We start from the raw sequence: 25,451 nt of genomic DNA, 5'->3' as shown, positions 1-25,451 counted from the left end.
TTGGCCGCTGCGGCCTCAAGCGTCCCGGTCGTCATCCCTCCCCTCAGGCTGAGTCTCCCCAATTCCAGGACATCCTCCGAGAGGGCCGTCCTTACCGGCCCCGGCCCCCCTGCCACGGGCACGCGCGGAGACCTTGCGGCCCAGGGCGGCGCGTCGCGGCGGCCCTGGCAGTCGGCGCCACTAGCCCCGTACGGGACCCGCCCCGCGGCCCAGAGCCCGCTCTTCATTGGCCAGCCCAGGAAGCTCCGCCCCCGGCCCGCGCGGGCGGCTAGTCCCCGCGGGCTGGGAGCCCGTCCCCCACTGGCTGGCCCAGGAGGCCCCGCCCCCCCGCGGCGGAAGCCCCGTCTACGCGGGTACCGGGGTCTCGTGCGCGAATGCAGGCCCAGGCCCGGCCCTTCGGAGCTGCTCGCCAGCCGGGCGGACAGACTGCGCCGTAGGGCCGACTCCCGGAAAGCAGGAAGCAGGTCATGCGCACGCACTCATTGAGTCCAACATATTTATTGAGCACCCATGAAGGCAAAGGGCCGCCACCGTCACAGTTCTTAAGGACCTTTAAGCGCCAGGACCCCACCCTTCCTTGTTTACCAAGGAGGAAGCCGAGACCCAGAGCTAGGAGTGAGTCTAAGAGCCAAACCAAGTGCTAGTCTCCAGGACTCTGGAGCACCCCTCTGCTTCTGCACCACGCAGCATCCGTTGATTCATCTGGTGTAAAGAATGATCCTTGAACACCGATTGAGTGCCAGGTGAACTCCCAAGGCCTTAGCTTTGGAAGAAGGGGGAGCCTGTGCCCTGCGATCACCCGGATCACCCCGGGTTCGCGCGACCACTGAAGTCCCAGTATTTACACAGGGCATTTAGCATTAGAAAGGCCTAGGAACTCGGAGCCCTTGAGGCATCCCCAGGAAACACCGGAGACCAGCTCTGAGCGCTAAGGGGCAGGCTCAGAGCAGCTACCTTTACACCATATCCAGTCAGAGCCCAGTCCTGACTGGTGAGGCCCCTGGAGAGGGTTGGGAGTGTCAGAGCAGAGAAGCAAGAATGCACAGTAGGAAGGGTGGCACCCCTTCTTCCAAAGCCCAGGGGAGTGTGGCTGAGCTCGCACAGACTTGTTTACTCGTTCTTGCCCCAAAGGTTATGGCAATGTTCCCATCTGCCCCCAGCTCCGTTCATGATTTGGGGAGAGGCGTGAGGGCAGAGGGGGCCACAAGAAGTGGCCCAGCCAGGGACCCAGGCACCGGGAAGCAGGCCTGAATGCCAGCCATTTCACACAGTGCCAGAAAAGTAAGACAACAGTCAAAACAGCGAAGGACCCATTACTCCAGTTTGAAAATCACCCAAACCAAGAGCTAGTCTCTAGGTAGCACCCACGGTGGTGTTACTTAAGAGGCACAAGATGCTAGCTGCCCTCGATGTTTCCAGGAGGCCTGACGCTGTTCCAGCTTCCACGGCTTGAACCTCCTTGCTTGAACCTCCTTGCTGTCGTAAGAATTCGTTCCGCTGAAATACAAAGGGCTCCTAGGGGATGTAGCCGATGGGAATGTCTCACCTCACTCTGCACCCAAAGGACCTTCCACTCACTCCAGAAAATAAAGGTCCTTTCTGAGGGATTCTGGCTGGGGGGGGGGGGGGGGGGGAAGGGCTGGAATGGGACAGAGAGGGGGCCCTGAACTTGCAGGATCAAACCACACTCCCCGTTTGCCCCACTGCCTCTAAATCTCTTATGACCCTGAAAACCCTAAGGTGAGGTAGGATGCGCTGGGGTCATTACCCCCTTTGACAAGTGAGGAACCTGAAATGGAAGTGGTTAAGAAAAATTCACCCAGATCTGGCCTTTCTCTGCTACCGGCCCCAAGTTCTTGGAAACAGAGCCCTCTTTTAAGGTGGCAAGACAGGCCCGGCAGCCCAGAAGTCCAGGCTGACTGGCCAGCCTCACCCACACCGGGATCTGCCTGGTGGGGAAGAGCCTCCTATGGCTGGGTCTGCATCCCTCCCCTCAAAGCAGCCACCACCCCCCTCCCAGCAAGGAGCGTGCATACCCATTAACACTGAGACCTTGGAGGAGGTGTCATCCACTCTCGACTTGTTTCCCGCTCTCAACTAATAACCGAAATCAATCATGGATGTTGGAATACGGGGACTCACATACCTGGGAAGGCACCTGGTCTCCAGGGCAGCAGCCAAGGAATCCCTGTCAACACCCTGGCTGATGTGGAGAGCCCCCCTGCTGTCCCCACACGCAAGGTGGCAGGAGAATTCCTGCCCCTGGGGGCTCCTGGTCCCCTTTGCAACCACACACAATACTTACAAAAGCATCAGAAAAGCTCCATAAGGAGGGGGGTTGGGGAAGGTTTCAAATAACAAAAGTAGGAAATTCAAATTTCCAGTGCCCACCCTTCCAACTGTCCACTCTGCTGTGACCTCTGTGTACAATAACAAAACTGCAGGCCCTCGGTGTCTCCGTCGCTCCCTACCTGCAAGGGCCACTGTCTCCAGTCCCCCCGCCCGCCTCCCGTACCTGCCAAAGGCTCTCACCGAAACTGGACATCCTCTAAACCTTCGAGGATCCTGTCTAAGTCAGGAATGTAGAAAAGGCAGCAAAGAATGACAAACTTAGGAAACTTAGGAAATTCAGGCATCTGGCCACACACAGACAGTCACCAAAAAGGCCACCGCTTCCCATCTGAATGAAAAACGAAAACAAACAAATAACCTCTCCAAAGCTTCCCAGAATGAGGAACCGGGCGTCAGGCACCAGGGGAAAGGCCTGAAGGCGGACAGCAGTCCCGCTGGGGGTGCCCAGGAGAGAAGAGGGCCCCCCCCGCCCCCCGCAGGGCTCCTGCCGGGTCAGCCCTCCTCAGTGTGGCTGGGCCTGGGCCGGGGTGGACTCCCCGCGACGGCAGAGAGAGCGGGAAAGTGCGGGCCCGCCTGGCCCCGGGCGTGAGTCTGCATGTGGACAGACAGGTGGTGGTTGCGGTTGAAGGCCCGGCCACACTGAGGGCACTGGTAGGGCCGCTCGCCGGTGTGGATGCGCTGGTGGCGGAAGAGGTCGGACGGCCGGCGGAAGGCCTTGCCGCAGTAGGGACAGGCGGGCCAGCCCTGACTGTCGCCCGTGTGCAGGCGCTGGTGCAGCAGCAGGGTCTTCCGCTGCTGGAAGAAGCGCAGGCACTCGCTGCAGTGATATACCTTGGTGGCCTCCGGCCTCCGTCCCATGAACGGACGGCCTGCCAGCGAGCGGCGCACTCCGGGATCGTCGGGGAGCCAGCGGATGACGGGGCCCGGCACCACCACCTCCCCCGGCTCCAGTGTGGAGTGGTCCTCCCCCCAGCCGGTGGGCGAGCTCCCCGGGGCCTCCCGGTGCTCCTCCTCCACGTGGCTCCGCTGGTGAATGGTCAGGTTGATCTTCAGGCGGAAACTCTGCCCGCAGTCGGGGCAGGGGAAGGTCCGCTCGCGGCGTCGAGGGAGGATGCGGGGTGGCTCCCCGGCGGCCCCTCCAGGCCGCGGGTTCCCCGCCCGCACCCGTGGCACCCCGGAGGCATGAAGCCGCCCAGGGCCCCCAGTCCTGCTCCTGGGCCTTTTGGGCATTCGACACACGGTCTGGCTCCGGGACTCCCCCAGGAAGAGCCGCTCAGGCGTCATCTCGTCCTCAGACTGTGCTTCTGTCTTGATGACCACGCCACCACCACCTGGACAGAGGAATCTCCACTGATTTCCAGTGGGCCACACGGGCCCCCACCCAGGCCACTCGACCCGGTGCTGCCTCCGGGCACATCTCTGGCCACATCTGCACCCGTCCTGCACCTACTTGCACAGAGTCCTTTCTCCTCCACGAGCTCACAGCATAGATCAGGGACTCTGTTCGCTTGGCCCTAGCAAGCAGGCATTGCCTCCTAACATCGTCCAGTCTGTTTACTGTCACGTAGCCCAGAGGCTCCGATGGCCCATCCTGGGAGGCCAAGCTAAGGACATCAGGAGAGAGGAGACAGAGCCGCAAAACCAGGACCCAGGAGGTCAGGCGGAATGAAAGACAATAGGTAGGTGGGGGCAGGGGAGACTGTGGACCCTGAGATACATTGGCCATGCAGGGTCCCCAAGAGTTCTGACAACTTTAGTTCCCATCTATGAAGGACAGTGAACCCTGGGGCAGCCAGACTAAGTAAGAAGTCTCAGGCCCGAAAGTGGTGGATGTCGTAGCCACACCCTGAGCTACTCATGGACATAACAAATCTACACTGAGCAACCGCCACCTGCCTGCCGCCCTGCTCTCTAGTGACAGGCAGGAGGCGCGAGGACCTGGGCTTCCTGGCTGGGCCTCAGTGTGGGTCACCCTGGACTCTGAGGCGGGACTGAGGCATAGGAACTGCCAGAACAGAGGAGAGAAGGGAGACCTGAAGCAGCACAGCGGTCGCAGCAACAGCCCTCGGGGGTCCCTGGTGCTGGGAAGGAAGGTTCCGGCCACAAGCCCTGCTGGAACGCTGCATTCTTCCAAATCCTTTACCTGCCGCTCCCTTCTGAGCTTCTCTGGAATAAGCCCCAACTACTGGCTTCTCTGACCTCCCCCAGCACCCAGGAGCTCAGCTGAGGCTCAAAAGCTGACAGCGAACCTTACCCTGGGCCCTTTAAGATGAAACCTTTAGCCCTTTCCGAGAAACATCCAAGGGACAAGAGGGATTTCTATTCTTGCTGAAGCATGAACTGAAACCACACCCCGGCAGAATGCAGTGAACCCTTAACTGCTGAACCTCCTGATGTCAGGACCTTGCAGCTCCCTGCCTGATGCAGCTTCCTGGTGACCCGCACAGATAATTCCTGACAGAACTTTATTTCTGTACTAGAAATGGCCCAACTGGGGGTCTCAGGCCCTATTCCCTGTGAAGGCCAAGGGTCCCAGATCTCTTGGTTTGAAGCCCATCCCCAGCTTGGACTCCCACCATGCCACCACCCCGAGGTGGGCCCAAATCTCACCTCTGCTCCCACCAAAGCAGGTACCAGGGTGGAACCAGGTGAGAACCGGATCCCTTTCTATTAGGGCAGAAAAGCACCCCAAAGCCAGAATGGGCAACAATTGCTCTCTTTTTTCCTGCTCATCAGGTTGTAAGCCTGGTTTTACGGACTCGAGGCCAGGGAACGAAATTTAAGTCACAGGCTACCACATACAAACTGGGAGACATTGGAAGCTGTGAGCCTGGACCACTTCCCAGGGCTGCTGGGAGGCCTTTCTGTCGCCAGACCGCAGACCGGGTGCACACAGCTTGTTTTCAAGCAGCACCTTTCCACCAGGTCACATGTGATGGGGGGAAACCAGGACCTACGTGGTCTGGGTCGCCAGAGCCCCAGGGCACCAGTACCCGGGGATGAGGAAGGGACCCCTCAGGAGGAAGCCCCTCACCAGGTCCCACTTCGCCACCTCCCACCCCACTCCCAAGGGCCCCCAAGATCCTCCGAGGCTCTGCTGTGGCCACGGGGCCTCTCCCTTCACTCACCTGGCCCCCTGCTGGGCAGGCTGTCCCTGGGAGGGGAGGCTGGAGATTCCCCACCTGAAGATTCTTCCTCCTGTTTAACCGAGGCTGGTGGACCTGTGAGAGAGACTCCGTGAGGGCCTTTCCCAACAGCGGGCGCTTGATGGACAGCAAAGGTATCTCTAAGCAGCCCCCAGACATGTTCGAACACCTGCCAGGAAGAGGGGGCTCCAGGGCTCTGTCCGAAGGACTGCCTGATCCACTGGAGGACTGCCCACGGCACGGCCTCTGCGTCAGGGGTGAGAGGAGGGCCGAGAAGGCCATGGCCCCGGTTCCCGTCTGGGTCAATGCTGACAACTCCCTGTCACCCAGAGGGTGTGGGGAGGCCCCTGGAGCACAGTGCCAGGTCTGCAGGGGAACAAGGACAGTGAGAAGGTCCTCCCTCTCCTTACACACTGGCCGGGAAGGAGGGACTCGGGAGAGGGAGGGAGGGTCACCTCCAACCTCAGCGAGCTCATATTCACTGGGGGAGGGTCACAGAAATGACTGGAGAGAAGGTGACCCAGCCCGAAGAGTCAGGCCCCTGGAGGAGGAGGAGGAATGGGGGCGGGAGCTGGCGAAGCACAGTCTGGAAGCAGAGAACAAGGCTCTGGTATGCCACACGTTATGCTACATGCCTTCTGCGTGATACTCCATTTCTGGGAATGGATGGACAGAAATGTCCTTCAAACATAAGCAGGCAGAGATCACTGGAAGGGGGGACAGAAGGCACAGAGCCCCTCACGGGCTCCAGAAAGAGGACATCTACGGAGGAATGCCCATGCCAGGGCTGTTCCAGGCATATGACACAGGTTGCCCAGTTCGTGTGCCCCGTGTGCGAAGCCTGAGGAGGCCCAGCGCCTGCCCCCGTGTGCCCTTCCCCTCAGCCCAGCCAGGCCTTAGGGACCCACGCCTTTGCTCAGACCATCGTCTGCTGAAAATGCCTTCGGTTCCCAGCCAAAATCTACTCTTCCTCTAAGGCCTGCCTCAGGGGTCCCCTTTCCAGGCAGCCCGGTCCCCACCACCCCTCCCAGCCGCCAGCTTTAGCCCCCGTTTTCAGCACCGCCTGTCTGGGGCCGCTGTTGAGGTGGCGTCCGCGCTGCTGCCAGGCGGCCCTCTCTCACCAGCGATGGTTCCGTCCATGCTTCCCCTTGCTTCTGGGTCTTGCTGGTGCCTGGGGGCCCGCCCTTCTGTTGGCTCATCCTGGGCAGGGCTGACGGGGCTGAGGATGTGCTCTGGATGTGGAGGGAGGCCTGGAGAATGCAAATCAGGGATGCTAAGGACAACACAGGGATCCCCCACGTGGCAGGAGCCTCTGAGGAACGGCTACCCGCAGTCACTGGGACCGGGGGGCGTCGGGTCAAACCCAGGTTATGATCATGCAGTGGGCTCCACTGACCATTAGTGGCTAAAAGAGAAGGAAAAGGGACAGCACAGTAACTCGTGCAATAGTCCCAGACAGGTCACGACACAGCAGGGCCAACGATCTGGCTTTCGGAGACTCCCAGCTCAGAACGGTACTACAGTGGCTCCCAATCACAAGTCCTACACCAGGCTGATGTATAAGGATCCCCTTGGAAGCACCCCAAGATTCTCATCACCGTGACTTCTGGGTAGGCCTAGAAAGTATTCATTTTTAAAAAAGGCTTCCGAGGGCAAAAGAGATGAACAAAGAGTTTATGGAATAAGAAATTTAAATGGCCCATGAAAACATAAAAAGATATTCGACCACACTCATAATGAGAGAGGTACCATTAAAAACACACTGTTGTATGGGGCGCCTGGGTGGCTCAGTCGGTTGAGCTTCCAACCTTGGCTCAAGTCACGATCTCATGGTTTGTGAGTTCCGGCCCCGCTGGAACTGTGCTGACAGCTCAGAGTCTGGAGGCTGCTTCAGATTCTGTGTCTCCCTCTCCCCCCACTCACGCTGCAGAAAGAGGGGCACTTGGGTGGCTTAGTCAGGTGAGCATATGACTCTGGAATTCGGCTCAAGTCATGATCTCACAGTTCGTGAGTTCAGGCTCCATGTGGGGATCGGCACTGACACCATGGAGCCTGCTTGGGATTCTCTCTTTCCCTCTCTCTGCCCCTCCCAGGCTCACTTGTGCTCTCTCAAAATACATACATACATACAATAAACATTAAAAAAAACACTGCGTTAAGAAATTAAACGCGGGGCGCCTGGGTGGCGCAGTCGGTTAAGTGTCCGACTTCAGCCAGGTCACGATCTCGCGGTCCGTGAGTTCGAGCCCCGCGTCAGGCTCTGGGCTGATGGCTTGGAGCCTGGAGCCTGTTTCCGATTCTGTCTCCCTCTCTCTCTGCCCCTCCCCCGTTCATGCTCTGTCTCTCTCTGTCCCAAAAAAAATAAATAAACGTTGAAAAAAAAAAAAAAAAAAAGAAATTAAACGCATACATAAATGTAAACATTTCATGTTCCTGGACGGGAAGACTTAATATTATGGCATCAATACTACCACACCGATGTATAGATTCAGCACAATCTCTATTAAAGCCTCCATGATATTTTTTACAGAAATAGAAAACCCCATCACTTCTCAGCCTTTTGGCTAAGATCAAGTGTAGAAAGAGAAAAACCCACCCTAAAATTCATATGAAGTCTCAAGGGACCCCAAATAGCAACAATAATATTGAGAAGAAAGAACAAAGTTGAAAGACTTCTTGATTTCAGAACTTACTATGCAGCCTAAAGAAACAGAGAACCAAGACATAAACCTTCACATATCTGGTCAAAAGATATTTGAGAAGGGTCCCAAGAGCACTCAATGGGGAAAGGACTTTTCAACAAATAGTGTTGGGAAAATCGCACATCCACACACAAAAGAATAAAGTTGGATCCTTACCTAACTCCATATACAAAAATTAACTCAAAATGGATCAAAGACCTAAATATAAGACCTAGAACACAAAAGTCTTAGAAGAAAACATAGGACAAAAGCTTCAGGACATTGGATTTGGCAATGATTTCTTGGACAGGACACCAAACGCACAGGTAACAAAAGAAAAAAAGAGACACACAAGACTTCCTGCAAACTTTTTAAATATGTGCATCAAAACATACTATCGAGTTAAGAGACAATCCCCAGAACAGGAGAAAGTATTTGCAAATCACATATCTGACAAGATATTTATATCCAGAATACATAGAGAGGTCCTAAAACTCAAAACAGATGGGGCACCTGGGTGGCTCAGTTGGCTGGGCATCCGACTTCGGCTCGGGTCATGATCTCACAGCTCGTGAGTTCAAGCCCCACATCAGGCTCTCTGCCGTCAGCACAGAGCCCGCTTGGGATCCTCTGTCCCCTCTCTCTGTGCCCCTCACCAACTGGTGTTCTCTCTCTCTCTCTCTCTCTCTCAAAGTAAATGAATAAACTTAAAAAAAAAACTTCAACAACAGAAAAACAAACAACCTGACTCAAAAATGGGCAAAGGACTTGAATAGGCATTTCCCCAAAGAAGATATAGGAATGGCCAACAGGCACATGAAAAGATGCCTGGAATCACCCATCATCAGGGAAATGATGGCCACTATCAAAAAGAAACAACATAAAATAGTAACTTGGTAGGAACATGGAAAAACTGGAACCTTGGCACACTGTAGGTGAGTGTATGGTACAGTCACTAAGGAAAACAGTGTGAGAGTCCTCAAAAAATTACAAATAGAATTACCATATGATCCAGCAATTCCATTTAGAAGTATACACCGAGGGACGCCTGGGTGGCTCCGTCAGTTAAGTGTCCAGCTTCGGCTCAGGTCTGATCTCACGGTTTGTGGGTTCGAGACCCACGTCGCGCTCTGTGCGGACAGCTCAGAGCCTGGAGCCTGCTTCGGATTCTGTGTCTCCCTCTCTCTCTGACCCTTTCCTGCTCACATTTTGTGTGTCTCTCTCAAAAATAAACATTAAAAAAAATTTTTTAGAAGTATACACCGAAAAGAACTGAAGGCAGAGTCTCTAAGAGGTATTTGTATGTGCACGATCGTAGCAGTGTTATTCGCAATAGCTAGAACATGGAAACAACCCAAGTGTCCATCGACGGGATGAATGGCTAAGCAAAATGTGGTACACACATACAACAGAATATTATTTAGACTTATAAAGGCAAGAAATTCCGACACAGGCTAAAACATGGGTGAACCTTAAGGACATCATGCTAAGTGAAATAAGCCAGTCACAAGAAGACAGATGCGGTATGATTCCACTGATACGAGCGACTCGGAGTAGACAAAATCATAGAGACAGAAAGTAGAATGGTGGCTGTCAGGGGCTAGGGGAGGGGGACAGAAGGAGGGAGTACTGTTTAACGGGAATAGTGTTTCAGTTTTACAGTTTACAGTTTTATAAGGTGAAGAGAGTTCTGGCGATGGGTGGAGGTGACGACTGCGCGCCTTTATGAATGTTTTGTTTTTTTTTTTTTAATTTTTTTTTCAACGTTTATTTATTTTTGGGACAGAGAGAGACAGAGCATGAACGGGGGAGGGGCAGAGAGAGAGGGAGACACAGAGTCGGAAACAGGCTCCAGGCTCTGAGCCATCAGCCCAGAGCCCGACGCGGGGCTCGAACTCACAGACCGCGAGATCGTGACCTGGCTGAAGTCGGACGCTTAACCGACTGCGCCACCCAGGCGCCCCTTTATGAATGTTTTTAATACCATCGAACAGCACACCCAAAAAAGGCAAAGATGGTAAATTTTATGTTATATGCATTTGACCACAATAAGAAAAAGAGAAAAGAAACCAGAAATGAAATACTGATACACAGTACAACACGGATGGACCTTGAAAACATTATGCTAAGGGGAATGAGCCAGAGTCAAAAGACCACAGATTCTAAGATTCCTTTTATATGAAACGTCCAGGCAGGGCAAGTGTATCGTCAGAAACATGTGTCGTTGCTCAGAGCTGGGGGAGCTGGGAAAGCGTTGGGGGTGATAGCTGCAGGGTACAGGGTTTGTGTCTGAGGTGATGAAAGTTTTGTAAAATTGACTGCCGTGTTTGCTGGTTGCGCGTCTCTATGAACATTCTAGAAACCAATGGACTGGACACTTTAAATGAGTGAGTTGCGTGGGGAGTTCATTATATCTAATAAAGCTGTTATTTAAAACAACAACAACAAAAAAAACTACACTGACATACTTCTTACCTATTAGGTAGACAAAAATTCTACAAGGTTGACCACATTCTCTGCTAGCGGGCCAGTGGGGAAGGAGGCTCTCTTTCACAACACTGAGGGAGATGCAAATGGTAAAGCCCCACGGAGGGGTATTTGGTGGTAACTTCTGGCAAATTTACATATGCCTTTACTTCCCCTGCAGCACAGTTCCTAGGAATCTATCCCAAAGATACATTGGCAAAAATACGAACTGCCTTAGGCACAACATGGTCCCTTCGGCATGATTTCTATCAGTAAAACACTGGAAATACCCAGAGGTCCGCCAATGGGGATTGGGTAGACGGACTATGGTATATCACGCCACAGAACATTCCACATCCACAAAAGAAAGGAGAAAGATCTCTACCTACACGTGTGAAGCGATGCCCAGGGCAGACTGTGTAAGACAGGGATGTATCTCTGTGTTACTGACCTTTTCAAAAGGAAACACCAGAAGTACCAACAAGAAACTAATACAAATCGTTATCCAAACCGTTATACAAATCGGGGACAACGATGGAAATAAGACTTCCCTGAATGTATCCTGTTAAACCAATATGACTTTGCAAACACAACATGCCTTACATACTCAAATGGCTAAATCAAAAAGTAAAAAGAGCCATTTCTAAAAATCTAAAAATAAATAGAAGCAAATGAACTTAACTGTATATCAAGTTGATGACATAACCACATAGAGAAAATAATTATTTCAAGGGACCTTAAAAGGCATTATTTTGTCTGTAGGTCCCGAATGGAATGCATTCAGAAGACCAAAAGAGCTATACACAAAAAAAAAAAAAAAAAAAAATCAGGCTTTAATCAAAAGTGTAATTGTTTAACATTCCCATGTAAAAGAAAAGTGACACACAAGTATAAGATCAAAGAACATTAAATTTGAGTTAGAAATATCACTATGAACTCATGATTTTTTTTCTTTACAAAAATAGCCGTTTTCTCAAAAAAAAAAAACCCCACATATTTTCTGAAAAGGTTTAGAAGTAATACCAAAAATTAGCCACTACCAGCACTGATACTGTGGTCTCCAAATATCATTCATCACTGAAAGGAATTAAAACTCCATGGAGGGGGCGCCTGGGTGGCGCAGTCGGTTAAGCGTCCGACTTCAGCCAGGTCACGATCTCGCGGTCCGTGAGTTCGAGCCCCGCGTCGGGCTCTGGGCTGATGGCTCAGAGCCTGGAGCCTGGTTCCGATTCTGTGTCTCCCTCTCTCTCTGCCCCTCCCCCGTTCATGCTCTGTCTCTCTCTGTCCCAAAAATAAATAAAAGTTGAAAAAAAAAAAATTAAAAAAAAAAAAAACTCCATGGAGAAATTTGTATTCCAGGTCTGGGGTAGGAAATGATTCTAGAACATCTTGAATCTGAAAAGCCACTGAAGTCACACCAAAATGACCTACAGGCCAACGTAAGGGGGCTGCTGTGAGCTGAAGATGGGACAATTTTTTTTTTTTAATATTTTTTTTTCAACGTTTATTTATTTTTGGGACAGAGAGAGACAGAGCATGAACGGGGGAGGGGCAGAGAGAGAGGGAGACACAGAGTCGGAAACAGGCTCCAGGCTCTGAGCCATCAGCCCAGAGCCCGACGCGGGGCTCGAACCCACGGACCGCGAGATCGTGACCTGGCTGAAGTCGGACGCTTAACCGACTGCGCCACCCAGGCGCCCCAAGATGGGACAATTTAAGCACAAAAAATAATGACTGCAAAGGATTGGCACATATAACATATTCAACAGTCTATGAAGTCACAGTAACAACAGCAACAACGACAATGATGATAATAACGTAAAAAGCTCAAGTATTGGTCACCTTTGCAGGTTTCTAAGGCAATAGCCCTTCATCCTGAAAAATGACGAAGGAGGGGCGCCTGGGTGGCGCAGTCGGTTAAGCGTTCGACTTCAGCCAGGTCACGATCTAGCGGTCCGTGGGTTCGAGCCCCACGTCGGGCTCTGGGCTGATGGCTCAGAGCCTGGAGCCTGTTTCCGATTCTTGTCTCCCTCTCTCTCTGCCCCTCCCCTGTTCATGCTCTGTCTCTCTCTGTCCCAAAAATAAATAAACGTTGAAAAAAAAAATTAAAAAAAAAAAAAATGACGAAGGAAAAGAATTCAGCATCTCTCCTGCCTGTTCTGTACAGACTGCATTTCCGGGGAACTAAAAGAGTTGATTCAGGAAATTACTCTTTACAAAAGAATTTCAGCTATTCGGTGCATAAGGAGGACAGGATTTCACCATTTTGCAACCCCTAATGGAATAACAAATCCGGGCAATCATGTTCAGTGACTACTGATGTCATCAGGTGAGCTGGTGACGGGGAGCTTTGGAAGAGCAGGGGAAGGAAAGCACTGGAAAGCCAGGCGAGCGGAGCCTCTGTGCCTCCTGACGGGCAGCATGGAGCACACAGCACCACCTCTGAAGTAATCCCGCCTGTAAGAGTCTGCCGGAACCCAAACAGGCCTCCCGATCTACCAGTTTATAGGAAATGCAAAAAAAACGGAAGAACAATAAATGACACCAAATCCAGAATATGGGAAATAGTGGCATTTAAAAAGGTAAATGACGTGGCGCACCTGGGTGGCTCAGTCGGTTATGTGTTAAGTGCACGACTCTTTTTTTTTTTTTTAATGTTTATTTCTTTATGAGAAGAGAACGCAGGAGCAGGGGGGAGGCTCGAACTCACAAACTGCAAGATCGTGACCTGAGCCGAAGGTGGAAGCTTAACCAACTGTGCCACCCAGGTGGCCCAGTGAAGCGCCCCCGACTCTTGATTTCAGCTCAGGTCATGATTTCACGGTTCGGGAGGTCGAGCCCCACGTCGGGCACTGTGCTGACAGAGCCTGCTTGGGATTCTCTCTCCTCTCTCTGCCCCTTCCAGGCTCTCGTGCATGTGCACTCTCACTCTCGAAATAAATAACTTTAAAAAAAACACAAAACTATTCAAAAGATAAATGATGTTAGAAGGTCAAACAAATAAATGACGTTAAAGAGGGAGAGGTGGGGCCGGTCCATCAACTGAAGAGCGGGAAGGAACAGAATGTGTAATATACACCCGCCCAGCTGGGCCCGGGGACAGTGCAGAGGTGGGTGAGCCTGGAAAACAAGCTCAGTGTAAGCAGGCGGACACAGAAGGTCACACCCAGCAGGATTCCATTGACAAGAAACGTCTAGAAGAGGCAAATCTACAGAGATGGAAAGCAGGTCAGCAGCCTGGCCTCCGGCTGAGGAGCAAGCAGAGGGAACCGCTAACAACTACAGGTTCGGCTTTGGCGGACAAGAAAGTTCTAAAAACAGACGGTGGTGATGGTCACAACCGTCACAACCTTGAATGCAGTAGAAACACGGACTGCGTCGTCTACGAATGGTTTGGCAAGTTAGCTATATCTCAGTAAAGCTGCTAAATGGCGGAGGAGGAGGTGTTCCCAGGCTGTTTTACGGATTTTTTTATAAACCGAATACAACACGTGGACTTTGGTGGGCTAGAAATAGAACCCGATACCTATAGGAAATATTTTGGAGACAATCGGGGAAATCAGAACACGGACTTGGGAGGAGATCCTAATCTGCTGGGTGTGAGACAGTGGTATTTTGGTGTTTATGTTCAGAGAAAGGAAAGAAAGAGACGGATGGAGCCAAGGTGGCAAACTCCCGATCGTTGCTGAATGTGCGTGACCGTCATTCGGGGGGTGCGCTTGCCCTTCTCTCGACTTTACTTTCTTCGTTTTATTAAAAACAAAAACAAACAAACAAAAACAACCCTCCAGAGGATTCTGACCTGCTAGAACCACGGTCCTACAGCGCGCCAGCTGGCCAGCTAGGGTCCCGCCCTGGCCGCCCTTCCGAGACGGCCGTCGCCACAAAGGGAAGCCGGTGCACCACAGGCCTCGCAGCCACCGCTTAGGTCGGGGAGCAGAGGTGGGAGGCCCGTGATGCACCGGTGCCAGGAGGGTCACTGTCAGGAATAAGGCCCCACTGACACGATGCGCAGCACACGTGCGCTTTACTTTACGTCTGCCACGCGGTCCTCACAATAACCAACCACTGCCGGCCCCTGTGGCTCTAAGGCGAAAGCCCTCCCCTCCCCCCCAACAGCCTGTGACCAGGCCGGCCTAGGACAGAGTGGGCCCCGCTTTGGGTAAAGGGGCCTGTGTTCCCTTCCTGGCCTCACAGCACATCTGGAAAGCCCGTCCGGAGAGCAGGGCTCCAATTCGGTGTGCCCACCCCCCACCCCGCCCCCACTCACCAGGGCTTGGCCTCCTGGGATGTGCTGCCTCTCTCTTACTCCCCTCCTCATGACCCCACAGGCTTTCAGGACAAGGCTCTTCTCCCCTCTCCATCTGGGTTAGGATGTCTGGTTTGGAGATAGCATAATCTGCGCACAGAATGGAAGGAGAGCTGGGTCAAGACTGGACACCCGCCACCCGGCTACCCACAGAGATGGAGAGACACGGAGCAGAACCGAAGTCAAAGCGAAGACAGAGACTGCCCTGCCGGAGGCTAATCTGTGAACACAGATCCCCACCTACGCAGCCTTACCCAGGGACACCAGCATCTCGTAGTTGCCCCGCATCACGTGCTTGTAGAGCTCCTTCTGCCACTCGTCCAGCTTGCCCCACTCCGGCTCGGAAAAATACACGGCCACGTCATCAAAGGTCACGGGCACCTGGAACCACAAGCACCACGTGCGCTCACCCACACGCTTACGGGCAGGGCCCCACGCGCTGTCCCACCCCCAGTGCCCAAGGGATACCTTGGGGACCTCCCCCTTGCTGCCCGGGGGCAGCCGCAGGATCCAGAAGTTTCTGTTTCTCAGCAGGTTCTCCATGTTCTCCAGCCGCCTCTGCAGCAGCCCGTACTCCTGCAGCAGGTTCCCCAGCACGGCCCACTTGCTCTCCAGCTGGTTCCCGAACTCCGCGGCCGTCTTCTCGAAGTCCGCCAGCTTCTTCTCGGCCGTCCCCGCCCGCCCCTCCAGGGTCAGCAAGCGGGCCAAGCAGGAATCCACTTTCTTCTCCAAGGCCTGGATGGCGGCCACTACCGTCCACAGTGTGATCTCCGTGGAGTACAGGTATGAGTTCTTCTCAGCAGCTGGCTGGGGTGACAGAGAAGGTGTCGAAGGGCTTTCGTCCCCTGTTTGCTTGTCCCTCTCTGGAGCCTGTCCACACGAGAAAGGGGAGATGGTATCACAACAACACGATCAGGGGCGCCTGGGTGGCTCAGTTGGTTGAGTGTCTAACTCTTGATTTCAGCTCAGGTCATGATCTCACAGTTCAGGGGATCCAGCCCCACATAGGGCTCTGCACTGACAGTGAGGCCCCTGCTTAGGATTCTCTCTCCCTCTCTCTCCCTCTGCCCTTCGCTCTGCACCTACAGGTGCACACATTTTCTCCCGCAAAATATATAAACATTAAAAAAATATACACAATCCAATGCCTCACAATAACACTTGCCCTGATAAAGCCCCGTCTGGGATCCTGAGGGCCAGCCAGGCAGCAGTGTGGGATGGGAGGCAGGGACATCAGTTAGGACATCAGTTAGCATAGCCTCAGGGACAGGAAACACCGGCTGGACCAAGGTGTTAGCAAGTGGGAAACAGGAGAAAAAACATGGCCAAAGGCATGGGTCTCAGGTGACTTCCACCTTGGGTCTTAGTCTCCTCTACAAATGAAGGCACAGGCTTTAAAGCACAGAGGACATGAGGTTTGCAGTGAGAGAGCCTGGGTGCAACTGGCAACTCCGCCCACTGACTTTGGGCAAGGTTTTGACACATCTTTCAACTTCACTTCCGCATCTAGACAATGGAACAATAATAGTGCTCAGGTGGTAGGGTGCTGAGAATTAATGACACAATCTTTGTTGAAAGCACTTAGCACCGCATCATATACGCAATACGCAATACCAATACGTGCATGCATGCCTGCGCCCTATGTTGATTCAGCTAAGATGATAATGATCAGGATGCTGACAATGATAACGGTTCTGGGCTCAGGGACACAGCATGAAACAGTTCTCATGGGCTTTTTTCTCCCCCTCTTTCATTTCATCATCCTTCGACACCCTGGGAAAGAGCTTCTTTTTTATTTATTTATTTAGAAATTTGTTTTTAATGTTTCTTTATTCTTGAGAGACAGAGACAGGGCACGAGTGGGGGAGGGGCAGAGAGAGGGAGACGCAGAATCCGAAGCAGGCTCCAGGCTCCGAACTGTCAGCACAGAGCCCGACACGGGGCTCGAACTCACAGACCGCGAGATCATGACCCGCGCCGAAGCTGGATGCTCAGCCGACTGAGCCACCCAGGCGCCCCGGTGTGGAATCCGTTTCCGTTCTGTGCGCAGATTAGGTTATCTCTAAACCGGACATCCTAACCCAGATGGAGAGGGGACAGGAGCCTTGTCCTGAAAGCCTGTGGCGCCTTAGCTCAGCGCCTGGTGCACAAGCCTTTCTGGAGCACGTGCAATGGCCTGGTCCCGGTACATGGTGCTAAAAGCCTTGTTGGAAGGATGAACTGACCTCTTACTCCTCCAGTTCACTCCTCCTTCACGGCCAAACCACCATCAAGTCCTATCCATTTCACTTCCAAACTTAAACCCACCCTCTTTGCTCCGTCTCTCTCCCCTGCCGTCACCCGGTCCACCCAGACAGCTGCCGCAATGCTAATTTCCCCTTCTCCTCCATACACTTTCCACAGAGTAGTCAGTAAGCATTAAAAAACAGGCTAGACCATTTTAGCCCCCTGCTCAAAACTCTCCAACAGCTTCCCAGCGTACTTAGAACAGAATCTAAGCTTCTCAGACCTCAGCCTGCCCCCCCCCCCCCCCCCCCGCCCCCGACCTCACTTATTTACTACACTCCGGCCACCCCGGCCTCCTTGGATTCCTGGGACACATAACCCTCCTCCATGTCGGCTTTGGCTCTCCCTGCACCTCTCCGCGTCTGGCTTCCTCTCATCTTTAAGGCTCCAGCTCAAAGCCCCATGGAGACCTTCGCCGACTAACACATCTAAAATACGCCGCGGTGGGTTCCTTCTTTCACAGCACTAATAACCCGTGATGATTCTACCCATCTATCTGTGTTATGGTTTGTTTCCCCCAGAACATGAGTTCCCGAGAGTGTGTTTGTGATTCCCAGTTGCATTTCCGGCTTCTAAAAGAGCGCCTCTCTCACCTCGGATGCTCAATTAATACCTAGTGAATGAATGAAGGACTACACAATGAAACAACATTAATTAACAGTTACTGAACACCTGTCGTTGCAAAGGTACAAGGTGGGAAGGCAGAAAAAATGATGTGGCTCTTCCTTCGCCGGGAGAAAAATTCCGTACAGAAACCGTCATGATAAACAATAGTATATGATGGGCTAACAAGAGTTGGGGGCAACTCTGTCCTGTTTGGGCAGTTTCTGGGGAATCTCAGGTACTGTATGATGGCAGAGGGAAAGGAGGGAGTGGGTAGGAATGGCCAGAAAAAGTTCTGAGGCAGTGGCCCTGGGCTGGGTGGGAGCTGGTGCTGTCACCAGTGTCGTCACAAAAATGCTTTGGGGGGGGGGGGGGCGCGGGTGGGGGTGGGGGTTGGTAACCACAGTACTGGCACCCTCATTCTCTCTCCCCTGCACTCGGGGAACCCTAAGGGAAGCACACACCAAACTCATTAAAGAAGAGGGAGAGGAAGTTTCTCCTGTAAAAGGATCCACAAAACTCAAAGTTTCAAAAAGTTCACTGAGATGCGTTAATAGAAGCTATTTATTGAGCTCTGTTTGCAAGTGGTTTTCTGGTGTGTCAAAAATAGCCAAAGGATTCCTTTCTCCGAATTGGGCATACTGCACATTATCGGCCAATATTCTAAAAGAATACAAGTAATCTAATCCAACAGGCTAATCGTAGAAAAAAAAAAAAAAATCTACCTACAATTCCTCTCCTGAGCAGCATTCAATACCTGTCTCTCAGGTAAAAGTAGAACACTGGGTACCTCCGAGGGGGCGTAATTCCAAAGTCCTGGCCGCGGCCTCGACTAGGTGAGTGACCTTGGGCGGGTCCCTTCCCTCAGACTCTGCGGCTGTCAGAACCACATGGTGCTGGGGGCTGGCGACCCTGTCCTCCGTGCGCGCCTCCGGGAAGACAATGGGGGGGGGGGAGGGGGGGAACAGCTACTCGGTTCTAATGTGAGGCCTGTCATCTGAGGTGTTACTGGGTAGCCCGGCCTGTCCCCCGCCGTCGGGCCTCCCGGCCGGCGCCCGCCGCCCCGCCTGCCCGTTTGGGCCGCCCTGCCGGTCGGCCCGAAAGCCCGGCCCGGACGCCAGACGGGGTCGGCGGGGCGGACCGAGCGGGCGCGGGCGCAGGCCCGGGCGGAGGCGGCGGGCCAGGAGGCCGCGCGGCGGGCCAGGAGGCCGCGCCGCGGGGCCGCCCCACGCCGGCCGGGCCGAGACCCTCGCGGGCCCTCGCGGCGGCGGCGGCCCCGGCCCGTCTGGGCGTCTGCGCGCCTGGGCGCTTACCCGGGCGGGCGCCGCTTCAGCCATGGCTGCTCGCGTCCCTCTCTCGGCGGCTCTCCTCGGCCTGGCCTGTCGGGCCTGGCGCAGCGCGCAGGCGGCGGCGGAGGCGGAGCGGAGCCGCCCAGCCTCGGAGCTCCTGCCGGGCGGCCGCGAGCTGCGTCCGAGCCACGTGCCCCGCCGGCCCTTTAAACAAGAGCTGTGCTCGCGGCCGGGCCCGAGGGTGCGCACAGCGCCCCCTGCAGCCCGAAGGACCGCACGCCCGCGGCCCGCGGCCTTCCGCGCGCCCACCCGGGGGAGGGCGGCCGCCCGCCCTGGCCTGGGCCGCGGGAGTGGACGCGGGCGGCGGACCTGCCGCGGGCCCCTCCAGCCCGGCTTCGGCGGGAGGGGGAGCGACCCGCGGACCCCGTGCAGGAGCAGCTTGGTGGACCCAGCCCTGGCCCCTAACCCCTCTAGGACGCTGGGGCCCCAGCGTCCCTCTTGGGAGAATCGGATCAGGTTACTAACGAAACAAGCTTTCAGGACACTAAGAAAATGTGGGAGTTTCCCTTTGTGTGGGGGAGGAAGGGCCGTCCTCAGCGGGGAATCTGAAGTGTATGCAGATTTACCATTTTAACACTTCTAATGGACCGAAAGTGACTATTAGTTTGGTATACACGTTTTGCCCAGCGGTGGGGTAGTGTGGGACAGATAACTACTTGTTTAGTTTTCCAGAGCAAATAGAAGGCCCTCAGGAAAAAATTATTTCATTTAAAGAAAGAAAAGAAAAGAAAAGAAAAGAAAAGAAAAGAAAAGAAAAGAAAAGAAAAGGCAAAAAGCTCTCCATCCCTTCCCCAACACCCACCTACCCCCCCACCCCCCGGGGAATCCTGGGTCTCCTCCTCCTTCCCTGGGGCCTGCTTCCCCAGCAGACACTCCGTCAGTTCAGGCACGCTTTGCAGAGCTCTCTGGAGCCTTCTGTGCCACACCCAGTCTTCACTTGCCCATCAGCCACCAACTGGGGATCTTCTGTAGCTTTGGCTCCCGACTGGGTGTGCAGCAAGAGTAAATCGAACGCTAATTCAGGCCCTGACACATCTTGAGTAAACCACTCAATCTGGGACCCATTTTCCTCATCTAGTTAACCACTGAATATAAAGTAAAATGTGCTTATGCAGTTGAAGTTTTATTCTCTATCTTTTCTGCATTTCCCATTCATCCTAGTTTTTGTTCAAGTCGGAAAACAGTTCCCACTAGAAATTACTCTGCAGTTTTCTTTCTTTTTTTAGTATTTCCTGTTTTTGGAGGGAGGAAAGAAAATTATTTGCCGATATATTTGATCCAAGCAAAAGTGTGGTCAACTGACCTACAACAAAGAACTGACTTTCTCCAAGTAAGGTGCACCCCTATAATTTGGGGCAAGGTTAGGAAGCATTATTTTATTTTTATTTTTTTAGGAAGTGTTTTTTTTTTTTTTAATGTTTCTTTATTTTGAGAGAGCACAAGCAGCGGAGGGACAGAGAGAGAGAGAGAGAGAGAGAGAGAGAGAGTCTGAAGCAGGCTCCAGGCTCCCATCTGTCAGTACAGAACCCAGTGGGGGGCTCAAACCGGTAAACTGTGAGATCCTGACCTGAGCCGAAATCAAGAGTCGGACGCTTAACCGACTGAGCAACGCAGGTGCTACAGGAAGTGTCATTTTAATAAAAAAAATCAAGTTAATATATGGCCTCATTCATTGTGGAGATCCTTGTTGAGATAACCCAGCCTAAGAATTTGCAAATGTGTGCTGAAAAACATTAAGAGCATCCTTAGCATCTCATCAGGGGTTGGTCAGACAAATGTATTAAGGATTATAAAATCCTGGTAAGCTGTGGTCTTATAAAATAAGAATTAATGTCCAATGCAAACAGAAAGAGTCTGGAAGATGAGTTGGAGAAGAAAACATTAGTATTTAACAAACTCTGTTCAGGGAAGAATGCTCTAATTTTTGACAGCCGTCTTAGATTCTTAGAAAGTTTCTGGAAGTCCGTGGTAGCCAGCCTTCAGTGTGCATCATGTTCCCCTGGTGCGCTTAAGACACAGACTGCTGGGCACCTGTCTCGGAGTCTGAGACATGAACCCAAGTCTGAGGCTGGTGGGGGTGGGGGTGACCAGAATCTGTTTTTTTTTGTTTGTTTTTTTTTTTTAGCATTTATTTATTTTTGAGACAGGAGAGACAGAGCATGAACGGGGGAGGGTGAGAGAATCTGAAACAGGCTCCAGGCTCTGAGCGGTCTGCACAGAGCCCGATGCGGGGCTCGAACTCACAGACCTCGAGATCATGACCTGAGCCGAAGTCGGCTGCTCAACCAACTGAGCCACCCAGGCGCCCCCAGAATCTGTTTTTCTAACTAGCTCCCCGGTGATGCTGATTCCACTGATGTGGTGATCATACTGTGAGAATCACTGCCCTGTTTATCAGGTTCCCACAGCTGCCTCCCATTCCCATGCTCGGATTTTATAAATACATTAAACAAAAAACACAAAAACTTTACACCACGATGTGGTTTATTGGGCAGACCAGCCTGGTGTAGCTTTTTTGTATGTATGTATGTATGTATGTATGTATGTATATATGTATGTATGTATGTATGTATGTATGTATTTACTTACTTACTTACTTACTTATTTAGAGAAAGGAAGAGAGAGAATCCCAAGCAGGCTCCATGCTGTCAGCATAGAGCCCAACGTGGGGCTCAAACCCATGAACCAGGAGATCATGACCTGAGCTGAAATCAAGAGTCTGACTCTTGATTAACCAACTGAGCCACCCAGGAACCCCCTTGTGCAGCTCTAATAGAAGTTACAATTACCTGCATCCTTAATTATTAATGTTTCTGGTGAGTTTGCTCTTTTTTGGATCAGATCTCCTGGGCCTGAATACCTCTCGGTGAGCTGACAACACCGGATTTCCAAAATGGCGGCGCAGACCCTGGAGGAACAGGGGTGACTCTGCCAAGGTGTAGGTCACTCTGAAACAGTGTATCCTCAGGCCTCTCCTGCAGAAGGTGGTATCGTCAGAGGTTGAGGCCCACCACACCACCACCTAGGGTCACTCAGCTTGGGGTCAAGATACTCAAGTGCGAGTGCCCTATCGGCACATTATGAGCCAAAGGATAGGCACAGCTCAGAAAAAGAATTCCTGTGCCCCCCTCCACACACACCCTATTTCCAAGCTTGTAACTTAGATTAGGAAATGGGCCCATGCAGAATTATAAAGCATTAGGAAGGGAAGTATTAGCAGAGGGAGACCAGAAGTATAACCACGCCCCCCCCCCCCCCCCCCCTTCTCCCGGGAGCCTAGTGTAGACAATACTGAGCTCCCTATCCCGGGAATACCCATTATACAGAATCATTCAACAACCGTGGTGAGCATGTAAGTGCAAAGCCCTGGTACTCAGAGCTGTAGAGTCTGGTCCCTGTCTTCAAAACACATCACATCCTGTTGACTCTACCTTAGCGATCTCGTCCAATATCCTTGTCCGTCACTCTCTTCCCATCGCAGCTGTACCGTCAGGTCTTCATTGGCTCTTGTTGGCCTCAGAAACTTTCTAACATATCCCCTTACCCCAACCAAAAAAAGAAAGAATACAAAAAAACCCACCCCACCCCACATGATGTAACTCTCATTACATTAATATTCCCAAATCACAGCTAGAATCAGTTCACCATTTTGCTCAAACTCTGAGCTCTCCATTACTAACTCAATAAAATCCAAACTCCTGAGGCCGACTGCAACCTATCTTTCCAACCACATCCCCGACTATTCCTCTTCTCACATCCCACCCTCCAGCCAAATCTTATGAATTGGTGTTTCTTTGTACATGCCCTATAATGTCTCTTTTGCTTATGTTGCTTCTTCCCATCCTTTTTTTTTTAAGTTTACTTACTTATTTTGATAGAGTGAGCGGGGAAGGGCACAGAGAGAGAGAGAGAGAGAGAGAGAGAGAGAGAGAGAGAGAGAATTCCAAGCAGGCTCCACACTGTCAGTGTGGAGCCAGACACGGGGCTTGAACTCATGAACTGTGAGAGATCATGACCTGAGCTGAAACCAAGAATTGGATGTTCAACCAACTAAGCCACCCAGGCACCCCATCCTTCTTCCCATCCTTAAAGGTCCAGTCCAAAAGTCCTGTCTTATGGCGCCTGGGTGGCTCAGTCGGCTAAGTGTCTGACTTTGGCTCAGGTCATGATCTTGTGGTTCGTGAGTTCGAGTCCCACGCTGGGTTCTGTGCTGATAGTGTGGAGCCTGGAGCCTCCTTCAGATTGTCTCCCTCTCTCTCTGCCCCTTCTCTGCTTGCACTCTTGTCTCTCTCTCTCTCAAAAATAAACACACATTAAAAAAAAAAATTCACCTCTCATAAAGCCTTCCTCAACCCCCACAACTAAATGTAATTGTTCTCTGAATTCTCTTTTAAGCAGGCTTTGCACCCACTCCAGGGCCCAATTCGGGACCTTAACTCACAACCCAGAGATCAAGCCCTGAGCCAAGACCAAGAATTGGATGCTTAACCGACTTAAGAATTCTCTGAATTCTAACAGACCTTCAGCCTCACTTGGGAAATACAATTTAACCTTGTATTAGATTCCCTTAACAGCCTGTAAACCCCAAGAGCAAGACCTCTGTCTGATTTAACCGTCCACATCCTCTGCAGACCTTGCACCCGGAGGCTACTCAGATACTTGTGAGCGGACACACTCTCAGGTGGAATGGAATCTTGCACCAGTCTGGGAAAGGGTTATGCAAACACACAGCACAAGGAGGAGACAGATTTTGATAGAATACAAACTCGACTAGGGCAAAGATCTGTTTTGTACACTTAAATATCCCAAGTATTTAAAAGTGCCTCGGGGCGCCTGGGTGGCTCCGTGGGTTGAGCGTCTGACTTCCAGCTGTTCGTCAGGCTCTGTGCTGACAGCTCGGAGCCTGGAGCCTGCTTCGGATTCTCTGCCTCCCTCTCTCTCTGCCCCTTGTCCGCTCACATCATCTCTCTCTCTCTGTCTCAAAGATAAACATCAAAAAAAAGTAATAAATTTAAAAAAATAAATAAAAATAAAAGTGCCTAGATGACAGGTGTGATATAGATTTGTTGAATAAAAGAAACACATGAGGGAAGCGTTCACACAAGGGGGCTTATAAACTGAGCAGCGAGGGACGCCTGGGTGGCTCAGTCGGTTGAGCGTCCGACTTCGGCTCAGGTCATGTTCTCCCGGTTCGTGGTTCCAGCCCCACGTCGGGCTCTGTGCTGACAGCTGGGGGCCTGGAGCCTGCTTTGGATTCTGTGTCTCCCTCTCCCTGGCCCTCCCCTGCTCGCGCTGTCTCACTCTTTCTCAAAAATAAACATTAAAAAAAAAAAAAAATTTAAACTGAGCAGCGAAAAATAAATAGTATTTAGTTCACAAAGAAGGGAATTCCTGGAAAATGGAAGGCACAGCTTATTCACTAAGTGGCAGGCAGCCCAATGTGGCAGCAGCAAGGATACTTTAGAGAGTGAAAGGGGAAGAAACTCGGAGCAGGTTAGGTTTTAGGCGGTCAAAGTGTAAGTTCTATACTAAAAAGCCGGCTCTTTGTCTTGGAGGAAAGCCCTTCTCCAATTCGTGTGCCAGGACAATGACTCTGGTAGCATAAAGGATGTGGTGAAGGGCAGGAGAGCAGTTAGGCTACCGGACAGTTTAGGTGGGCAACAATCGGGACCCTAATCTGTAGGAAAGGAAGGAGAGAAGACAGGACAGATGAGAGTCACTAATGTTCGGCATTTAATTCTTCCTTACTGTCGATTTAAAACTTTCTAACTTGATCATCCTTGTCCTTCCGACAGCTCCATTTCCCGTTTCCCTCCCGGCACCTAGCAGAGCCGGCAAAAGGTTGGTATTTTGTATCACACTCAAGAAGGCACCACAGACACAGACGCAGACACAGACCCGGAGATCTTGTTAAAACCTGCAGACTCGGCTTCGGTGGGTCTGAGTCTGCATTTCTACAAAGCCCCCCGGCCATGCCGATGCCGCTGGTGCAACCCATGCTTTGGGTAACAAAGACTCAGAACCCAGCCTGGACCCGAGGTGCTTGGTTACGGTCAACCAGAAGCACCCATGGTCAAGTGTATGGGCTCTGAGGCAAGATGGCCTGGGTTGCCAGCAACCTCCGCCGGTCACTTCATCTCGCAGAATGCGAGATGTGAAACGGGGTATAATCGTACCCCCCAAGAGGCTGGTGTGAGGGCTGAGTTCACTTTTAAAAGAGTGCCTCACACATGAGGGCTCAGCAATTATCAGCCATTAT

General features: G+C 52.3%; 1 protein-coding gene across 2 annotated transcripts; it reads right to left on the bottom strand.

The window, feature by feature from the left end:
• Nucleotides 1-482: 482 nt before the first annotated feature.
• ZNF783 (zinc finger protein 783) lies at nucleotides 483-22,341 on the bottom strand. Of its 2 annotated transcripts, none has more exons than XM_047850245.1 (7): nucleotides 21,982-22,341; nucleotides 15,423-15,824; nucleotides 15,209-15,335; nucleotides 14,916-15,044; nucleotides 6,620-6,748; nucleotides 5,481-5,573; nucleotides 483-3,683 (listed from the first exon to the last, which is right to left on the bottom strand). In XM_047850245.1, the coding sequence occupies exons 1-7, from the start codon at nucleotides 21,985-21,987 to the stop codon at nucleotides 2,845-2,847; spliced, it is 1,725 nt and encodes a 574-aa protein (XP_047706201.1). In that variant the 5' UTR covers nucleotides 21,988-22,341; the 3' UTR covers nucleotides 483-2,844. The 2 variants fall into 2 exon arrangements, with proteins under 2 accessions (XP_047706201.1, XP_047706202.1); XM_047850246.1 differs by lacking the exon at nucleotides 21,982-22,341 and adding an exon at nucleotides 19,157-19,344.
• Nucleotides 22,342-25,451: the final 3,110 nt, after the last annotated feature.

The sequence above is a fragment of the Prionailurus viverrinus genome, chromosome A2 (assembly GCF_022837055.1).
Source record: "Prionailurus viverrinus isolate Anna chromosome A2, UM_Priviv_1.0, whole genome shotgun sequence".
Classification (NCBI taxonomy): domain Eukaryota; kingdom Metazoa; phylum Chordata; class Mammalia; order Carnivora; family Felidae; genus Prionailurus; species Prionailurus viverrinus.
Note: the sequence above shows the minus strand (reverse complement) of the source record. Positions and strands in the feature narration are given on the sequence as shown.